The sequence below is a fragment of the Ricinus communis genome, chromosome 7 (assembly GCF_019578655.1).
Source record: "Ricinus communis isolate WT05 ecotype wild-type chromosome 7, ASM1957865v1, whole genome shotgun sequence".
Lineage (NCBI taxonomy): Eukaryota > Viridiplantae > Streptophyta > Magnoliopsida > Malpighiales > Euphorbiaceae > Ricinus > Ricinus communis.
Genome location: NC_063262.1, coordinates 11,901,878 through 11,924,022, shown reverse-complemented (window position 1 = coordinate 11,924,022; position 22,145 = coordinate 11,901,878). Strand labels below are relative to the sequence as shown.

The 22,145-nt window shown below is 27.9% G+C and overlaps 2 protein-coding genes and 1 long non-coding RNA gene across 3 annotated transcripts; 2 read left to right on the top strand and 1 right to left on the bottom strand.

Annotated features, from left to right (window-relative positions):
- The first annotated feature begins 3,979 nt into the window (after nt 1-3,979).
- On the top strand, nt 3,980-12,330 carry LOC8264271 (chaperone protein dnaJ C76, chloroplastic). The gene is made up of 4 exons (XM_048377489.1): nt 3,980-4,431; nt 8,856-9,112; nt 9,753-9,936; nt 11,632-12,330. Exons 1-4 carry the CDS (start codon nt 4,072-4,074, stop codon nt 12,238-12,240), a joined length of 1,410 nt encoding a protein of 469 aa, XP_048233446.1. The 5' UTR covers nt 3,980-4,071; the 3' UTR covers nt 12,241-12,330.
- Nucleotides 12,331-15,307: 2,977 nt separating this feature from the next.
- On the bottom strand, nt 15,308-16,430 carry LOC8264263 (thioredoxin-like protein YLS8). Its single transcript, XM_002529678.4, has 2 exons — nt 16,225-16,430; nt 15,308-15,720 (listed from the first exon to the last, which is right to left on the bottom strand). Exons 1-2 carry the CDS (start codon nt 16,342-16,344, stop codon nt 15,412-15,414), a joined length of 429 nt encoding a protein of 142 aa, XP_002529724.1. The 5' UTR covers nt 16,345-16,430; the 3' UTR covers nt 15,308-15,411.
- Nucleotides 16,431-18,240: 1,810 nt separating this feature from the next.
- LOC125370551 lies at nt 18,241-20,319 on the top strand. The gene is made up of 2 exons (XR_007216599.1): nt 18,241-19,239; nt 19,314-20,319. It is a non-coding gene; the product is annotated as an uncharacterized LOC125370551 (long non-coding RNA).
- The last annotated feature ends 1,826 nt before the right edge of the window (nt 20,320-22,145 follow it).

The following is a 22,145-nucleotide window of genomic DNA, read 5'->3' as shown; positions in this document are numbered from 1 at the left end:
GACTCGACCACTAATCATCTAGAGAGATTTACGGATGATCTCAGCGATCGGTTTCCAAACGGAGTCCGATCGCCACGAAACTGGTGCCATTGGAAAGCTTGAGCTGAGGAGAGTCCGAATATGTCCTCTGATCGGTCATCCCTAGCCGAAACTCGCTGGAAAAGGCAAAAACTTCGACTGCCCCCCATTTTCTCTCTTCGTCACGAACTTCCAACTCCGGCCACCATATTTGCGATACCACCACCGCCAAAATAAAGCTCAGGCCGAGGGGAGTCGATCGCCACCCTACTCGGCCGCCAAAGCTGCCGGAAACGCCACGTACGACGTGGACAATCGATGCCTCTCTCTCTCTTCTTATTTTCCACCGACACCGCCATCGTTCTTGCCTTTGCTCGCCGACGGTACCGCTCGGCCCGACCACGGACGATCCTCCCTCTCCTTCTTCTTCTCCTCCTTCCCTGATTTCTCTTTTTCTTCCTTCCTTTCTTCCTTCTTTCTTTTCTTTCCTTTTCCTCTCCATATTGACTTTTGGTCCCTGAGCTTTTTTTCTTTATCGTTTAGTCCCTCAACTTCTTAAATTACAACAATTTCGCTCTACAAAAAATTTTCGATTAATCCTTAGACTTTTCTTTAGCTTTTCAATTAAGCTCCTAACTATTTAATTTGGGTCAGATTACAATTATTGAAAACATATAATTACTTATTTACCCTTGCTTTTAAATGTAAAATTACCAAAATACCATTACCGACATATTTAATTACAAAAATACCAAACATATAAATTTTCATTAAAACCCCATATTTTAATAAGATTATATTTTAAATCCTTATTCCAAGATAAATTTTTAATTTAATCCTAACACAAAATTAATTTAATTAATCAATTTGCTAAAAAAGTTTCAATTAAAATTAACAACATTAATTAATTAAAATGCCATTTCTCCAATAATTCCTTTATTAAATATTCTTTACTAATTCTTTCATAACTTTCAAATATATAAATTAATTTTTACATTCATATCGGAAAAAATTAAATGACTGAAAATATGATCCATTTTTCAAAGAATTTACATAAATTAATTTCTTAAAAATCAAATAAATTAGATATACAAAATAACTCCCTTATGTTGTATAGCATTAAAATTCTATTTAAATCATTCCAATTAAATTAAATAAAAATAAAGTAAAATAAATTTAAATAAAAACTCATTTATTAATTATTACTAATATTTTTATTATTAAAAAAAATCAGAGTATTACAAAAACTTAATTATAGTCATTTTTTATTTATATCTTAAGAAGATAATATAAGAAATAAATTGACAAAAGAGGTTAAAAATAATATTTCTCAAATCTAAAACTTGTAAAACCGTTTTAGTTATTGACTAACATAAGTAGGATAGCTAAATTAATATTTTTTTTTAAGAAAATAAATGTCATGAAAAAGAAGTACCATTTTATTTAGTTTTCTTACATTTTTATTACCTTACAAATTAATATTTTTATATTTTTATAATTTATTATTAATATAATAGTTAATATTCAATAATAAAATACTTATTAAGTGATTTAGTATACAACTAACTACAACTGGAGTCATGGTAAATAAAATCAAGTGAAATCTTCATTAAACTACATTGTGGTTTAACGTGTTTTCACTTTAGGTTCCATAATTTGCTTCTTCTTTTTTCACTTTAGTATTCTATGAATATGACCATTAGCAAATAATGACCAAATTACACAATCATGTTTAGAGATTCTATTGTGGTACACAATAATCATTGTTCTTCCAACTTCCAATGTTATACAATTTGGTCGTTATTTGTTAAAGATTATATTCACAGGTACCAAAATAACAAAAGACAAACAACATACAGTAAAGTGAAAATACATTAAGCCATAAGATAGTTTATTGAAATTTTTTCTAAAATTGATATATATATTTTAATTTCATTAGGATAAAAATAAAATTAATTTTAAAATAAAATTATAATATTTTTAAGAATATTTTTATAATTAATTTGATGGTAAATCACCTATAAACAATTTATTATTGAAACCTAATATTTTATTTTTATTATAAGATAATACTGATACTAGGTAGTAGCGTATTAAAATGCAAGAAAAATAAAACATAAACTACTTTTCTGTTACGAATTAAACTATAGTCCTTTAAGTGTAAAGAAGCCTAACCATAAAGTATAATTTTGTATGTTTTTAAATTTTTTTAAAATACAAAATAGAATAAAGAATTTAAAAACTAAATTTTGATTTTTCAAAGAAAAATTATTTTAAATCTTAATGTGAAAATAGAATAATTAGTTGTGTTGATAAATAATGATTTTTCAATATATATATATATATATATATATACTAGTTGAACATTATAGTATAAAATAATAAGTTACTGGTAAAAGAGTCCATAATTTATTGTAATAAAAAATAGATTTCAATTGGGCTCAAATTCATTTTGCGCATATCAGAGGAATCCACAATTTTACAACATTAGCGGGATTCAACTTTTGATCCAATTCTTATACGTGCAAATCCAACACCCTATTAGACATCTTACAGGCCAATAAAAAAACTTAATTATAAACCCAAGCAAAATCTTTCACTCTAAGAAAATGGGATAAAACAGCTTTTCTTGAAATACTTGATATATATACAGCGTGGTAGTCTATTGCGCATAATTAGACATTAATTAATACTAATTATTTATTCAGGTCACTTTATAAAATCTAATAGAAATTTTAATATATAATATTTCAAGAAATAATAAATTGTATTTTTATTCTTTTTAAAAGCTTTAATATTTTAGATTTTATTAGTGCTATAAAAATTAAGAAAACTTATTATAAGTTTTAGTGTTATATAAGTTACTATTAAAAATAAAATTGATGATAAAAATTATTATATAACTCAGAAATTAACTTATTTTTTAATATAGTATTAATTAAAATTATTATTTTATAAAATTATTAAATAAAGAGAGAATTAATTTATTAATAAATATTATATTAAAAATATAATTAGAATACTATTTTTCAGAATAATTATTATTATTTAATTAGAAACATAACTTATTAATTAATAAATTAATAAAAAATTATAAATTAAATATAAATTTAAGTTTTATGTGTAAAAGATAAATATATGTATTAAAATAAAAATTCTTAAAATAATAATATATGACAAACAAAAATACTCAAAATAGTATCTCATATAAAAAATAAATTATAAAAATAACTGATATTATTATATTTTAACATTAAAAGTTATTACATAATTTAAAATTAATCTATTAATTATAATATTATAAAATTTAAATTATTATCTAATTAGAAAATTAATTATTAGTTAATATAATATTAAAAATATTACTTTTTAGAATGAGAATAATTTATTAATTAGTAATATAATTTATTAATAAAAAATTATAAATTTTATATATCAAAAATAAAACTACATATCAAATTAAATATTTCTAAAATAATGATAATATAAAATTTAAATATATAGATATTTTAAATTTATTTATTAGTCAGTTGATTGTTTATACTATAATAATAATTTATCATTACAATTGGTAGAGAAATATTATATAATAAAATCATTTATAATATATAAATTAATTTTTATCAAATTTTATAAAATTTTCATATATAAATATACGCTTGATAAATCTGTATATTCTAATTAAAAATATCTATCTTTTGTTTTAATATTTAAAATTTAATTTTATAATTACTTAATTTTTTAATATCGAACATACTAAATATAGAATAAGAAATAGAAATAAATTCCACCATAACTTAATGAGTTACTCGCACAAACACAACGTAATCGACGACAGAGATTGTTGCACATCATTCCCAAAATAAAATATCTTTTCAAATAAATATCTTTGCCCAAAAAAGACAAAAAGGGTTTTTCTTTCTCTTATTTTTTTAGTCTTTATGTTAATTTCGATAACTAAAATATGTAATGTCTCAACACTACAAATATTTCTCAATTCTCATCATCTTCATCTTCAGCTTGAGGAGGAAACTGAATTGAAAAAAAATAAAAATGTCAGCTGCATCTGCATCTGCATGTATTCCCTCATACACACTAACTGCTTCAACCATAACAAAATCCTTGAAATCAAAAACACTGATTTCCTTTCCTTCACTTTCCAGGAAAGTAACGTGCAGAGCCTCTTCTTCTTCTTCTTCTTCTTCTTCTTCTTCAATAACAGATTTTGACCTGTATGATCTTCTTGGAATAGATAGCTCCTCTGATCAATCACAGATTAAATTGGCTTATAGGACACTCCAGAAAAGATGTCATCCGGATATTGCTGGTCCTACTGGTCATGACATGGCTATCATACTTAATCAAGTTTATTCTCTTCTCTCTGATCCTAGTTCCCGCTTGGCTTATGATAAGGTCAGCCTTTTTCCCCTTTTCTTTTCTTGAAATTACTCTTTTTTGATAATCTACCGCAATAATCATGCATAATTATTGTTGTTTTTTTTATCTAAATAAAATACTCCTTCCTTTTCAAAATATCTATCCTTTAAGCTTTTTGCACTAGGATAGCCTTAATATTAGTAAAAAATAATTTAATATGATTAAAATATCCTTTTATAAATATATTCAAAATTACTATTAATTGTATCTCCCTCTTACTCTATTAATACTTTTACTTGTAATAAGGTAGAGTTGGAAAAGGGTTATCCATCCTTCATTGATTTTTTTCTAAACAATACTATTTGGCCCAAATAGAGACACAAATAATGGATGTCCATAGTGGTGTAATATATAAATTTAACTAAAAAAATATGTTAAAATAACTCTTAATAAAAATTTAAAGTATTAAAGATAAACTAAACTCTAGTGAAAAATATTATAAAATTTATAATCGAAAATATTCACAGTAATTAATGCGATTAATTTAGAGCCTTTTCTGTTAAAATTTTGAGTGACAAATGGGTCATTGTTAAATTAAATTACATATTTATATTGGCTTGAGATATAATTATTATATCTTGAGTTAAATAGCAGCATTCTATTTTTAAAAGAGGTAATTATTATTTGGTTCTTGTATTTTTTATTTTTTATTAGTTATATTCTAAATATTTAAAAATTATATATTTTTATTATTCTATTTTGTAATTTTACACTAAAAATCTCTTTCGTTAGAATATTTATTAAACAATGATTAGCTAGTTTCCATTTTATACTATTTGTCTCCTGATTTTTAGTGTAAATTGTTCCTTATAGTTTATTTATTATATTAAAACTCCCTTGTCTAATTTCTTTGCAAAAATCAACTTTAGTGCTATACCAAAATAATTAACTAGTGTTCTTTAATTATTCTAATTTCTAGCATAATTAAATTCTAGTAAAATTTAAAAATCTTAAAAGTATTTATATTTATCAAAATATCAAAAATTAATATTATAATTTGACTCTAAACTATTAAAATAAAATAAATATTATTCTTATTATTAATTTTGTTGCACTATAATTGTTACTTTGATAAGAATTTTATGGATTAAATTATATTTTTAATTAATATAGTTCTTTAATTGTATTGGCTTTCAAACCACAAGGAGATGTTATTGCAATAAATAAAATATAAATAACAATTTGTACATTACACCAAAAAGTAAGGGACAAATATTATAACATAAAACCTAGTTAACAATTATATAACAGAATTTATAACATGATAAAGTTTTAGTATAAAATTACAAAATTAGACAGATAAAAGATATAATTTTAAAATGTTAAGGTATAAGTAGTGTAACATAGAAAATACAGGGATATATAGTAATTACCTCTTTTTAAAATGACACTTAATTTGGAATTAAGGAAAATTTTCTAAAAGTGACATTTATTTAGGAGATATTTATTATTTATCCTCTATATTTTTTCATATTATCTCTTAATATTTTTATATTATATTTCTTCATCATTCTATTTTGTAACTTTACATAAAAATTCTTCCGTCATAATTTCTATTAAACAATCATTAACTAGCTTTGGTTTTATACTATTTGCTCCCTCATTTTTTGTATAATATACAAATTGCTCCTTATAATTTATTTATTATACTTTAATTAAACTAACTATTACCTCTTTGATTCAAAGTCAAGACAATCAAAAGACTAAATTGACAAAATAATTCTATGTAATTTTTTAAATTTGTTATTTGTATAAGACTCTTCTAAGCTTGTTTTTAAATCAAGTTAAAGTAAAATACTATTTTTAGAAAAAAATAATTTTAGAGTCTGTATAAAAATAATTAACTAGTATTCTTTTACTTATTTTAATTTCAAGTATAATTAAATCATAGTAAAATTTAAATATCTTAAGAGTATTTATTGTTATAAAAATATTGAAAATTCATATAATTTAATTTAAATTATCAAAATAAAATAGATATCATTCTTATTACTAATCTTGTTACACTAGAATTATAACTTGATAAGAAGTTTGAAAATCAAATTATTTTATTTTATCAATATAATTTTTTAATTGCATTGCCTTTTAAAAAGTAAAGCAATTTTAGTACAATAAATAAAATATAAGGAGCAATTTATATATTATACTAGCAATTATGGGTAAATAGTATAAAACTAAATCTTGTTAACATTGTTTAACGAAAATTTTGATGGAAGAGACTTCTAGTATAAAATTATAAAATAAAAAAATAAAAAATATTAATTTTAGAATATTTAAAGGATAAGTGATGTAATATAAAGAAATATAGGAATATATAGTCATTACTCCTTATTTTAGATTGGAAGAAGAGATTGAGATGATTGGATTCGAATTTGAAATCTGACAGTCACTGCTGTGCCAAAGTGAATTATGTAATCTCATAGTTTTATGAGTACTGACTTCAATATACCACTACGCTAAAGTAAGTATAAAGAAGCATTAGTTAATAGCATTTTGATTATACTTATGATGTTTTAAGTTAGTACTTGCAAGTGTACGAACCGTTTCTATATTAAAAGTAATAAATATTACGAGGTCGATCTCTAAAATAATTATAAGGCCACTTATTATATAAACTAACTAATTATCAACACAAAATAATAAAACTAAATTTAAATACTGTAAACTAGTATTTTGAGAGAATAATATTCATAAAGTAACTAAATAATAAATAAATATGTAATGGAAATCTTATAATTTAGAACTATATAATGAAAATAGTATTTAGCCTAGCCAGTTACTTAGTAATCCCTTTGTTTTAACCTTAAGCTTAGATCTAATGAATGAGATGGTGATATTCTTTTTTATTTAATTACTCAAGCTAATGATGTAACTAAAGGTTCTTATACCAATATAGATTGAAGCAAAGATGGTATTTTCTAATACATTCAACCTAAATATTTTCATAATAATTATTATTACTAAATTGATATGATGGTCAACCAACAATAATAACTGAAATTAATAAAGATATGAAGGCAAAAAAATCACTCATTAAATAAAAAGAAAACAAGATTCATATATAAGTAAAAAAACTAAACTAAATACTTATAAAATTTTAATCTAATAATCATTGTAATTAAATAGAAAGACATGTAACAAAACAAAAAAAATAAAAGCGTTCTTGAAATCCAGAATCCTTTAAGTGGAAAGATAGTTGATCCTTACTCTTAATTTCTTGAACAGCTTCTTAGATCTTTAAAGAACAATAAAAACTAAGAATTCAATGTCTGTGGAAGATGATCTGTAGAGAATTGCAGAGAAATGAATAATATATAGATGCAACCTGTGAATGTATCAGAGAGCAAATAGGAGGGACCTCTTCTCCCTCTTCTAAAACTAGATTTGCAAAGATAAATATAAAGAAAAGTCTTCCACCAAAATAATTATACCTAAGATAATTCTATCTAATAGATAAGACTACAGATATTATTATCTCCACCAAATATTATCCCATAATAAATTTAATATAAATCTTAATAATAATACAAAATGACTAAAATATTCTTTAGGTAAATAGTGATTCTTGGCTAGCCTAGCAAATAAGTCCATACGTCTTGATCTTGGGTTTTCGACAACAGTAGTCCTACTTAAGCTTATTTTTTAGTATTTTTTGCCATATTTTTCTCTCTTGACTGATATTATCCGAAAATAGACAATTAAGTTCAAGTGAGGTATAAATATTTATTTTTACTATATTATATATACAAAATATATCATTAAAATTCTAAAATATATTAAGAATAATTATATAATTTGGACGATAAATAATATAAAATCCAAGAAAAGTGATTGAAAATCAAATCTAACTGCATCCAACTTTTATAAGTTATCTTTAATTTACGTAAGTATTAAGAATGCTATTTTTTTCAATTGATATTATTATTTTTAACTACTTCTTTACTAAAATATTCTTAATAATCTTTCTAATACATTGCCCAATACTTTAAATATTGATGGACTTGCGAATTTATTTATAATGTTAGAGATTCAAATAAAAGAAATTTTGCAAATTGGAAATCAAAAAATATTTTGTATATCAGTTTACAATTTTAAAATTAAGAAAATAAGAATTAATTATAGGTATTGATATGTATGGTAATTAATAAAAGATATTTTAGATATTTAATTATTAAACTAATAATTAAAAAGAAAAAAAACAATCTATATTTTTTAACAGATAAAAAAAGATGACTTATTAAAATTGAGTAAAAATAGTAAAACCGATTTTAGCATTGGATCAGAAATCAGTAAGATTTGAATCTGGCGCAATTGTGAAGTTGTCTCTAGCTGGTGATAATTTATTGGTATAAATCTTATATTATTATTATTATTATTGCTGTAAATGAATGTGGTTGCAGGAGCAATCAAAAATTGCAGAACTGCGTGGCTACACTGGGAAGCCAATATACTCGGTATGGATTGGGTCAGAAAGTGAAGAGAGAGCAGTTTTTGTGGATGAGGTGAAGTGTGTTGGTTGCTTAAAATGTGCCTTATTTGCAGACAAAACCTTTGCTATTGAATCAGTTTATGGAAGGGCAAGAGTTGTTGCTCAATGGGCTGATCCTGAGCACAAAATTCAAGCAGCCATTGATGCTTGTCCAGTTGATTGTATCTCGTTAAGTATCTCTCCCTCTTCTTTCTTCATTTAGTATATGATCACTTAACCCCCAGCTTTGATACAGCTTTTTCAAGTAGAGGTTATGTTTACTTTTTTTCTTAAAAAAAAATTGTTTTGTGATTCTAAAAGTAACTTTTGCAAGAAATTAGATTTTCTAGTAATTCCCAAAAGCTGGTTTTCTAATAAAAAATAAATTAAATTAAATTAAAAACTTTAAAAAATTTAATTTAGAAAAAATCATCAATTGTATATTAAATTAATAGATGAGTGACATATATTCATTAGTTTTAAATGGTGGAATATGTGTTAATCATTTATATCAAAATGTACAAAATTTATATATATATATTACTTTCTTATTAGTTATAGTGTATATAACAAGTTTAGATCAAAATTTCTGAAATGAAAAAACTGTATCAAATTGAATGTTGATATAGAAAAAGTAAAATGAGATCTAATTTTAGATAATCATATGAAATTTTAATTAAAGTACAAATAGAATCCAGGATCAATTATTTGATTGTGTTGATGCCCTTCAAATTCTTGCACATTTTATACTTTCTTTTGGGGTTGTATAAACGTTTCATTTAATGTTTTTCTTTTATCTTTATTCTTTTTTTTTCTAAACCAAACGTAGCATGGTGGAAAGATCAGACTTATCAGCACTAGAGTTCCTGATGTCCAAGCAGCCACGTGGCAACGTGCGAGTCGGTGCAAGCCACACAGGGGGTGCACGTGTCTCAAATATATTTGTCGATGTGAAAAAGTTCCAAACCAGATTTGTTGATGCCATGAATAAAGCAAATTCTGAAAGCTCCAAGGTTAGTTCTATACATCTAACACTCTGCCTTAATATGATAATAGTGTTTTGCATAACACTTGCTGCTTTTGTATTATGATAATACTTGAGGATGGTTAACTAAACCATAATAAACTAAATTATTGTAAACTTATTATCTATGTATATTAATTTTGAGATGTGTGTAATTATATTTTGATATATAAATTTTTTATTTTTAACATATAGAATTCAAGTTTATATATAATATTATAATTTTTTTATTAATTTATTAATAAATAAATTATATTCTTAATTAACCAATAATTTTAGTCTTAAGAAATAGTATATTATTTATATTTTAATATTATATTACTAATAAATTAATTTTAAATAGATAATAGTTCTAATTCTATTCTAAAAAATTATATATTAACTATATTTTAATATTATATTAACTACTAATTAGATAATGAAAGATAATACTTTGAATTATATATTTAATATTATATTCACTAAATTTTAATTTTTGATTATATAATAATTTCTAATCCTAAAGAAATAATAATAATATGTATTAATTTATATAATATTAAAATTAATTAAGAGATATTTTTAAATAATTTTTATATTACTTCACTAATAAATTTTTATAATATTATAAAATTCAATAATATTTAAATGTATTTAATTTTTTATTATTTTTTAATTAAACATTAAAAATTCTATTAAAATTTATCTATAAATTTGATTTTATAATCAAAATAATAACAACAGCCGTGTCTTTTATAATCAAAACAATAATAATGGCGACTAGTTATATTCTATCGTAAATAGTAAAACGTTCACCAAAAAAAACTATTAACTCAATAAACCAAAAATAAATTAAATAATAATCAGCCTTAGGTTAATAAGAAAAACAAAAAATATATAAAATAAAAAAATCAAATTATTAATTAATTAATCGGTAAACCCATAATAATAACCAGTTTGTTGATGGTTGAAAATAGTTAACTAATAGTTTTGGAAGCCAATTAAGTAGATAAAATTATAATAATAATAATAATAATAATTAAAAAGATACTTTCAGTCAGCTAATAAAAAATTATAATTTTTTAATTAAGAAATCAAAACCGAAAAAAAAAACTAAACTTTAAAAAAATTAAAACCTAAACTTTAACCATCAATTTGGTTAACTAATAAACTTGATTCGATTTCGATAATTATCAGTTTCAGTTTAGATCTCAGTTTAACCAGTGGTTTCAGATTTCAGTTTAACCAGTGTTTTTGCTCAATAATAAGATTTACTTTCGCAAAATTTATACACTATACAAATACGTAAGTTATAAATAGCTAGAGTATCTTATACTTAAGGGTTAGATAATTAACATATACCTCGATCAATCAATACTAACAAATATGTATTTTAACTGTTTTTTCCAGTAGATTTATTTGTTTATGTTTTCAAGTGTTAATTTAAAGATTTAAACTCCTAACATTTTAAATAACCAGACAAATATTTGTTCATTAGGTCAATCATCTAATGGCAAACTGCCCATGATTTCATTTCACTAGCCAACGGGAGAAGGAATACTTCCATATTTTTACTGCATTCATTCAATGACCAATCTGATTATACTTAGATTTCCTTCAAATATAATAAGGTGCATGAAACAAAAATATTATTTATGTTTCAGTTATGAGTAACATGTTACCATGAAATCTCCCATTGATTCAGGAAACAGACCTACAAAGAGAAGTTAGAATATCAGCTATTCAAGCAATCAGATCAATCTCAAATTGGTTATACTGGCAGTCGCCAAAAGCAAGTGAATCCAAGAGACAATCTCTCCAAAACCTTCCACAGATTGCGCAGAAATCAACTGAACCAAACATCGACAAGCTCCGGCAGGCGGCTGCAGCCAGAAAGCAAGCAAACCAGAGCACAAGCCCCATAGCAAACATCATATATCATGATGAGTACTGGATTCCATCAACTGCAGCACTTCCTGCCTCAACCAATAATTCTGCAATTAGAGCCACCCCAGAGGCTCTACATGCTAAAGACCCAAAACATCTGAATGAGGAAGATTTCAGGACAAGAGAGAACCAGAGAGATCCCTTAGAATGGCGCATCCCAATGTCGACTGGAATAATTGCAGCAGTTATAGTACACTCACAGGTAAGCCAACATGCAGTTGGCGGATTGAATGGACATGTAGGCGGTGCTTTGGCATTGGAGGTTGTTAATAGTTCTTGGTTACAAGTGACATTAGCAGGGATTACATGGTACTTATTTGGCGTGGCAACTATACAACTAGTAGAAGCAATTCGGAAAAGGTTTTAGGACAGGAATAGATGCAGATGACTTATTATACTGATATGATACTTAATGTAGATTGTATATATAAATAAAGAAAAAACCTAGTTATCGCAACCCAATTCCGAGGATTTGACCGGCACTAGAACTTATATAGGCTTAAGGCCATCAAAGCTCATAGTAAGCCGTATACTTCAAATCCAAATATAACTAAAGTTTTAACTACAAAATATTGGGGCAACCTGCATAAACGATTATACACTTCTAACCCATCTTCCTTTTCCCTGGAGCTTAGAGTCAAGCAACATGAAACTTTTACCAACTCTAGTCTACTCCTCATCAATCTTTAATCTAAATTATGTATACCTCTCAAACACATTCTGCACATCCTGCAAACACTGGTGAGTAGGCTGTATGAGCTTTTGGGAAAAAGCTCGGTGAAATTATCATTAGACTCCAATGAATACAGGCTATAGACTCGGATACGCTTAATATCTAGATCTGGAGGCATTGTAGCCTATCCTACTGCTAGAAAACATATAACAAAAATACAATAGAGAGTCTCATCTACTCATCCATCTACAGTATATATATCATTAATATATCTCTTTCCCTTGTCTCATATTCCTTGCATCGTATAAAGATACAAAAGTACATCAAGGCCATCAAACTCATATGATCCACAATATCAAAAAAGTACTTTGATTCTACATCTTACATACTTGAAATGATTTTACATATTTTTCATATACTTTTCATAAGCTTAAAAGCCAAATACAATTCTAAGTATGCATAAGACTCTCATTTGCTTCCTTAAAACAGAAAATATGTAACACAGATGAAATTAGTTCATCACAGCAAACTATAAGTCTCATATACTGATTTAGTATTTATCTCGTAGCAACAAATCAAAAATTGGTCTAATTCACAATAGCATTACTCAAATAATAATCATATTGCCCCGCATATTATCATTCCCAAAATTAAGAATAAATATCTCATAGTAATAATCAGTAGAGTTGCATAGAAGTTTCATTACAGAATAATCTAAACTATCAAGAAATTTAATTTATTTCATATCTTTCAGCATAATGTTTTTCTAAGTTGGTACCAAATAATCTATCTCAATTATTATATAATTTTCTTATGTGTGAAAACATAATAGAGAGTTGCAAAGGATTCAGAAAAACACTGAATTCTAAAGTTGATTGTTTCCTGCTGACCTCTAATGAACTATTTAATTAAAACCTATTATAAAAACTCAGGTTCTTCAACTTTCCATCAAAAAGAAATTCTGAATCAGTAAATTTTTTATTTAAATCCTTGTTAATTTGTAAATAAATATTCAAGGTATTATACTAGCATTTAACAATATGTAATAGATTAATGAAAAAATTAGACATACTTTGCCTAGATCTGAACACATGCAACACTCCCTCTCCAATAGATACTCCCCAGTAGCTATCTGCAGTCTAAGAACAATTGAGTACCTCAACATCCACCACCATCTAGCAAAGGAGTGGCAAGGATCTAAAGATTCTAAAGCAATCCCTCAGCCCCATTGATCCAGCTTGCCGGCAGTAGTGCTTAAAGAACAAATTTTTTGTATTACAGTCAATAAGTAATATGAAGCAAGAACTGCAGCTAGCATGGCAACATCTACATAAAAAATGCTGCCTTTTATTAAAAAAAAAAAAGAAAAAGAAAAAAGAAAAGCATATCGTTCATGCTTAGGGCTGTAAATGAAATGAACCGAGCCGAGCCGAATTTTAATAAGTTTGAGTTTGATTCATTACTACTTTGCATGAACTCGAACCGAGTTCGAATTCAATAATTATAAATTCGAGTCGAACTCGAATTTATTTCGAGCTTGACTTATTAAAATTTATTCAAAACTTATTTATCAATTTTAACTTAATTTTTTTTTAATTTGATTGATTTATTTAATAATATAATTTATTTCATCCTGTTGAATAGATTGATTTTAAACATTAAATATTTAATAGAAGTTAATTATACTATATAATAAAAATATATTTTTACAAATTAATTTATATAAATTGATAAATATTTATATATATGTAAAATAAGATATTAAAATAAAAAATCTTTTACATTTTTACGAGCGTAAAAAAATCTATAAATGAGTTAGCTCACAAAGAAGATCATAAATTTATAAACAAGCTAGCTTGCGAGCTAACAAGCTGAGTATTGACAAATTTGAGCTTAGTCTGTTATACTAATGAATCTCTATTAATAAGCTCGGACGAGCTTTTATAGAGTCAAGCTCCGAGTAGCTTATAAGGGGCTTGGTTCGTTTACAATCTTAGTCACACTAAAATGGTCATAAGACAGCTGTCAATCTGCTTCTGAGTCTAATCTCATACATTAAGTAATAAAGAGGTAAAAAAATACCTAAACATCATTGTCGTGGAACAAACAAAATATTTTCATATATTACTCCTAAATAGACCTGTTCACATGGCTTCAGGTCAGTTAACTGCGTCCATGAAAAAAGAAAATTGAATTGGCCGAGAAGCCGTCTCCAGCCTCGGCCTTGTGGAACCTATTTTCAAGGGGGGCTAAACTTAGAATTTCTTTCTACCACTACCCCACCTAGCCTACCGACTAACCCAATATACTAATAATTCATTTAGTGTAGGGGTGGACGGTCAATCAGGCCTGAGCAAACACCATCCCCCAAAATTAACAGGTTTAGTCCTAATCATGCTCCCTGCTACAACCAAAGCTGAAATATCCTCATCCATCAAAGTCTGGAACCCAGAGATGAAGCTCATAATTTGTCTTAATTTAAGCTATCATTCTTTGACTCTTCTTGGTTTCCTAAAATAATCTTCATACCAGGTCCATTGCCTGTGTCTGAATAGCATATGTACTTCTCAGGATATTTGGGACCTACTGAAGCTCTATTTTGTACAAGACTCCACTAACCAAAAACATAAAGATCAAGGTGAAAATTGCATGAATTTAAGTATTTAACTCAAGATAAATGTCATTATGTCAAATTTAAATGCATTGTCTATGCATTAACGTGTAAAACTGGAACAGAAGTAGCATTACTACTAGAAACTAATTAACCAGAACATTGCACATCTATTAAAATTTTCGAATTCTACACAAACATATAGTTTTCAGTACAAGTTCTTGCAAGGTCAAATTAATAACTTCCCTTAAAACTTAGTAGCGATACTTGGTGGAGTAATCTTTAGGAGCAATAACCAAACCACGGCCCTTTCTTGCCCCACGGTACACAGTCTCAACAATGTCAATAAACTCCTGCTTGTCCTTGAGAGCCCAATTGATTTTGTTGTTATTTCCAGTACCAAGATCAATCATAATGTGCTTGTTCCTAAAGAAGAACATGACCGTGGATGGATCATAAAGCTCATACATTGTGTTAAAATCAGGCACCTCTGTGATGTCCACAAGGTATATGACAGCAAAGTTCTTTATTGTCTCAGCAACTGAGGCCAAAACTTCATCCATCTAAAGAAAAATGGACAAATAAAGCAATTTCAGAAGAAATACTTTTTAAATGGGACTGCCCACTTTCCAATCGCTATCAGTAAGTAATATACATAATTTTAAGGATTAAGAATTAAAATATTTTTCATCACATGATTGCGAAACATCAAATAGAGAAACAAAATCTCAGGACCATAAGCAATTCTACACTCCAAAAGAATTCAAAATCGAAGATTAATCACATCAATAGACTAATTAGGTAACTTATGAACAGTTAAGCATGTAAGAAATTTCAATTCCATTTCAAGACAAACAAAAGACTGTTGGTTGGCTGTTGAGATTACAGGAAATAAGAGTCTGTTTGGAAAGTCTAAAAGAGTTCAATTCAACTGAATTTTCTTTAGTTAATTGACATGATTGTGCAAGACATTGAATTCATGCAAATGATATACTCCACAAAAGCCATAACAGTTGATCTAAAAGACATAAAAAAAATAAAAAGAAATTAGGGGAATAGATAGAGACCTGCATGCAGGTCTCGTCCCAGTCGTGGCCGAATCGGATGACAACAAGACGCTCTTCCTCGGCCAAGATGGCCTGATCGACGGCCCATCCTGAGTGCAAGTGTGGAAGCAGGTACGACATCTTTCTCTGTCTCTAATCTGTCCACCGACTCCAATCCCTAATCCTACAATTCTTGCGTAGATTCCACGAATGCGTATCGAGCTAATACATAATATTATTTTCTTTTTGGTGACAGGTGCAATTTTGCCCTTAGTGTTTTGGCAAAATCTCTTATTAGTACTTAATGTTCTTTCTGGTCAAATAATGCCCCTGTACTTTTTGAAAGCACAGCAAGTTGTCAACAACTAATCCCTTATAGCTAGTAGATTAATTGAGCGACAAAACTCCCTTCTAGATGGTACTAAGTCAAATATTTTTAACGAAAGGTAATAAAAATATTTATATTTTTTATTCCTTATCAAATTTATAGTGTTAAATATTTTTTCATTTTTACTCTGTAAAAATATTAAAAATACAGTTTTTTAACTTTTTTTTTCAAAAATATGGTATTTTAACTTCTTTTTTTCTAAAAATACGGTTTTAGTTGTTTAAACGACCACATCATATTTTTTTTAAAAAAATTAAGAAAATAGTACTTTTGAAAAAGAATTTAAACCATATAAATGATATTTTTTGTTGATTTTAGAATATTTCTAAAATGTTCTCTAGTTTTAATATCCGACCTAAGGAATTTCGAAAGTATGTAACCAAACTTGAGCCGATTTGAATTTAATTTTTGCTATCTATAATGACTTCGGATAAGGCTTGAATTTTGTATCTAGTATAGTTAGTACCGTTAATATTAATTTCTTACTAATATTTTTATCTTTTATTTAATTATTTTAGATTTTATAATTTTTTTATTTACTTAATTAGTATTTTCCTTTCATTATAATAGATTTTTTAACTAATTTAATTGTTATCTTTTGATTTCATCAATATATATATATATATATATTAAATGAGTAAATTAAATGGGTACATGTTTTGTAGAGAAAACATGATCTCTTGTAATATTAAAAAATTAATAAAAAAATCCTTTATATCTCTTTTTCATTGTTGTTAAATTTTGAATTCGGATTCATCTATAATGAGTGGATAAATCCGGATCTAAGTTAAAGAAATAGATAACTATTATATAACTTCCTAAGAGAAATTATAAAAAAAAATTCTTCATATATAACAATAATTAAATAAAATGAATAGAATCACTTTTTAATATGCTTTAAAAAGAAATATAAAATAAAAGAAAATTCTTTTTTGATTTCTCTAAACAATTGTGAATGATTTACGAATCGTGATTTCATTTTTGACCGGATTATCAATTGACAATTTGTTGATTCCATTTCCGCTTTCATTAAGGAAAAATTCATAAGTCTCCTAAGCTCTTCAATGGTATCTGATGATGTCCAAAAATAACGACGCCGAAGAGATAGATCCTCAAGTTGTCGAATCCCCTGCAAAGACAGAAAAGTAGCCTTAAAGGACCCAGAGTTAGTGTCTAAGGATCCTCCAATACTTAAGTCAGCAATGATAATGTAATATGAACTTAGACAGAGAGAAAGCTAGTTATAGTAAAAAGTGTATAAAGTCATATCTTGCTTAATAATTCGATTGTTGTATATATAGTATGAAAATAATTATATCTTGGTGTGCTTGAGCCTCTTCATTATTACCAAACAGTTAATAATTTCTAAGTGTAATTCCCATACGTTATACTTGTACAAAAATCATTTAGTAACCGCCATATATTTGAAAGGTTTCTTTAGATGTTCAAATCTTTGAGGATCCTCCAAGCTTATTCCTTATCCTTTATCTTCACATATTTGGGATTCGCTAAAATGAGGTGTCACCGTTAGCCCTAGAAAGTCTAAGACACATTAGGAAAACATGTGTCAGGTTCTTATGACCGTTATCGCTATTTTTTAATTCGTGGCATTAATTTTCCTTTAAAAGAAATCATGCCTCACACGTTTACCTTACTTTTACTAAAATGTTCCTATCATTTTCATAGCTTCCCCAGCTTCCCATTCCTTATTTTAGTCTTTTATTTGTGATATATACCGGATTCTCCATTAGAATATCTCTACTTTTCTTCCTTGCTTAGTCATTTTCTTCATTCACCATTTTTTTACTATTTTGCCCTCCTACTTTTGTTCAAGTACTATCTTCCTAGGTAACTCTTTCTGTCTTTTTCTTTTTTTAAATCTTTTATAGCTAGTAATAGGAGAATTACAAGGAGTGGCTCTACATGCCCTCATACCCCTGCTAGGAAATCAGCTGAGGATTTTGCCCCTAGGGTTTTCTAGAAGGATCTTGATGCTTTTAAGATTATGTGATTCCTTCGAGTTATACCTTTTCTTTATGCAATTCCTCTTTTCGGGAAGAACACCCTCCCATTCCATCTCCTCAGTAGTTTTTAGGGAACAATTTGATGCTGGTCTTTGTTTCCCTCTCTCGTATCTCCTATTAGATTTTTTAAAACTTCATCGAATTTCCCTTGGGCAACTGCATCCTAATGCTATTTGTCTTATTTGTTGTCTTTCAGAAATTTTTAGGATAAAGGGTCTAATCCCCTTTTTAGATGATTTCCACCAACTCTTCTTTGTTTCTAGTAAACTGTACTCTTGTGTATAACCTTCCTTCCTTTGTCAAAAGTTGGAGAAAATTCTTTTTCTTCATCCATCATGATTCTGCCTTTGTAGATTTTCCTTCCTCTTGGGCTCCTCTTATTAGGAAAAAATAAAAAGGGCCCCTTGTGAGAGAAAATTCTTTATTCCTAGAGAGGTTACTGGCAAAGTGCTAGTCTAAAAGTTCTCTAGTTAAGGACTATATATTCAAAACTTCTCCTCTCTCTTAGTTACTATTCCTTAAGCAATTTATAGTCTTGCCTTTTCTGATCTGATGAGGATGTACATTCAGATCACAAAGATGAGGGTCCGGATATGACCACTAGCCATCCTGAGGCACCTTAAGGTATTAATCATTTCATTGCTCCTGATGCATTTTGATCATATGCACTTTTTATTTACCTTGTTTCTTTTTTGCAGATATGGACCCTAGCTTGTTTCTGAAAGGTTTGAGTTTGAAGAAGAAAGCTTCCATTTCTTTATCTCAATCTTCAACAGTTCCTGCCTCAACAGCCAATGATAAATCTTATGGCTTCAAAGTTTCTTCCTCGAAAGGTAGAGGAAAGAAGACTAAGCCTCATCTTCATTCTATAGAGCCACTTTGAAAAGAATAAGTCTTGGGAAGGCTCTTCCCTTTTAAAGAAGTCCTAGTCCAGCTTTCCTAGTCCAATAGGATGGTTGTCTGAGAGTTTTACCATGGCTACTATCACCAACTCTAACGTGTGTGACTTGGTGGCAGAATGCAAGACTTCCCCATGATCTTAATAAATAGGAGAAGTATGAAATGGATGAGGTTATTTCCCATATTTCCTATAATAATTTAGCCGTTATGCAGGGATCCTTCAAGCTAGAAGAGATTCTGAAGAAGCTCAAGGTGTCTTGTGTTGAAGCTCACTCCAATGCTTTTGGATTTTAGATTACTTTCGAAAAGGCCCAAAGGTTACTAGATAGGACTAAAGAAGCTTTTACCAAAGGGAGACAACTATCTTCAAAGATTGAGAAGCTAACCTCTCAATTTGTAGAATGAAAGAACAATTTAAAGAGGTTGAGTCTGCCAAGATGACCATTGAGGAGAAATTCCAAGTGGAAGCCATGAAGCTTCAAGCTTTGTGTTCTGCCATGATCTCCCACTATCATCAAGCGGTAATTGAAGTTGTTCAGTCTTAAAATCCAGATGCCAATCTCACAATTGTGGATGAAATAAATCTTAAAGATTTATAAACTCTTGTTCTAGCAAACCATAATGCCCATCATTCTGAACTAGTGGAAGAGGCAATCGAATATGAGGAAGAGCATACCTCTAACACTGTTAACCTAGAGGACGTGATTGTCCTCCCTGATGATGGCAAAGATCTGCCATAACTTTCTTGTAATTTTTGAACAATCTTACTTTTCATATAATAGTTTTTATTTTGGTTTTGGGGCATGGTTTCCTCCTTTATAAGTATGGTTTCCCTTGGGTACTTTTATAATATTTCTTTTTGCCTTATATATCTTACCTCATCATTTGCAATAACCTTTTCATCCTTTAGGATGTTTTGTGATAAAACTTATTGCCTTTGTTTTGAGTTTTTATGTTTGCCTCATTATGGAGAGGTCTTTTACACCAAATTCTTGAGGATTTGTTTCAAGACTTCAATATATTGAAGTTTTCATCTTTTCCTCATCATGGAGACGTCCTTATACCGAATCCTTAAGGAGTTGTTTCAAGACTTTAATATCTTGAAGTTTTCATGTTTGCCTCATCATAGTGAGGTCTTTATATTAAAAATCTTAAAGTTTTATGTTTGCCTCATCATGGTGAGGTCTTTATACGGAATCTTTAAGGATTTGTTTTTAGACTTCAATATCTTAAAGTTCTTAATGTTATCCCGTCATGGTGAGGTCTTTATGCTGAATCCTTAAGGAGTTGTTTCAGCACTTCAATATCTCAAAGTTTTCATGTTTGCCTTATCATGGTGAGGTCTTTATACTTGGTCTTTAAGGATTCATCTCAAAACTTCATTATCTTGAGGTTTTATGTTTGCCTCACTATGGTGAGGTCTTTATACTGAATCTTTAAGGATTCGTTTCAAGACTTCAATATCTTGAAGCTTTTAATGTTGCCCTATCATGGTAAGGTCCTTATACCGAATCCTTAAGGAGTTATTTCAGGATTTCAATATCTTAAAGTTTTCATATTTGCCTCATCATGGTGAGGTCTTTATATTGAATCTTTAAGGATTCATCTCAGTACTTAAATATTTTGAAGTTTTATGTTTGCTCATTATAGTGAGGTCTTTATATGAAATACTTAAGGGTTCGTTTTAAGACTTCAATATCTTGAAATTCTTAATGTTGCCTCATCATGGTGAGGTCTTTTGACACCTTCAATCTATGAAGTGTTATGTTGCCTCTTATTTGTAGAGGTCTTTTGTCACCCCAAGTCTTTGAAGTGTGTGTTGCCTCTTATTTGAAGAGGTCTTTTTGTCACTCCAAGTCTATGAAGTGTTTGTTGCCTTTTATTTATAGAGGTCTATTTTTCTCTTAAAATATTTAATCATAAAAGAAATTTTTAGAAGAGTCTTTTATTACTCTTTTATATTACAACATATTCCCATCTTGAATACCTCATTAAAAACCTAAGTATGTAAAACCTCAAGGATTAAAACTATACCTAGGAAAAATTATATTTAGGGGTTAGGATTTGACATTTATTGATAGAATTACCTTAGATGATCAACATTCCAATAACTTGGGACACAGATTGAAAGGCTCCAATTTTTAGTTGCTTTTAGAATTCGATAGGGACTTCCCAATTTATCCCTGATTTTCCTACCCCTGAGTCTCCTTTGCCCACATTTGCTTTCCTTAGGATTAGATCACCAACCTGAAAAGAGCAAGGTTTTATTTACGCGTCATGATACTTGGTTATCCTTTACTTATAAGTAGCCTTCCATATGGATACTTGATATCTAATTTCTTCAAATAAATCAATAATTGTCATGATCTAGTTGTTATTGTCAGCATGATCCACATATTTGACCCTTGTTATAGGTATCCCGATTTTAATTGGGATTACAACCTCCATCCTATAGGCTAACTTGACCGCTCTCCTTGGACATGTCCTTTAAGCCTAGATAACATTTGGGAGTTCCTTTGCACAATGTCCCTTTAATTGATCCAGTCTTTCTTCAATCTCTACAAGATAGTTCTGTTCATGACTTTTGTGAGTCCATTAGTTTATGGATATGCCACATAAGTGAATTTTGG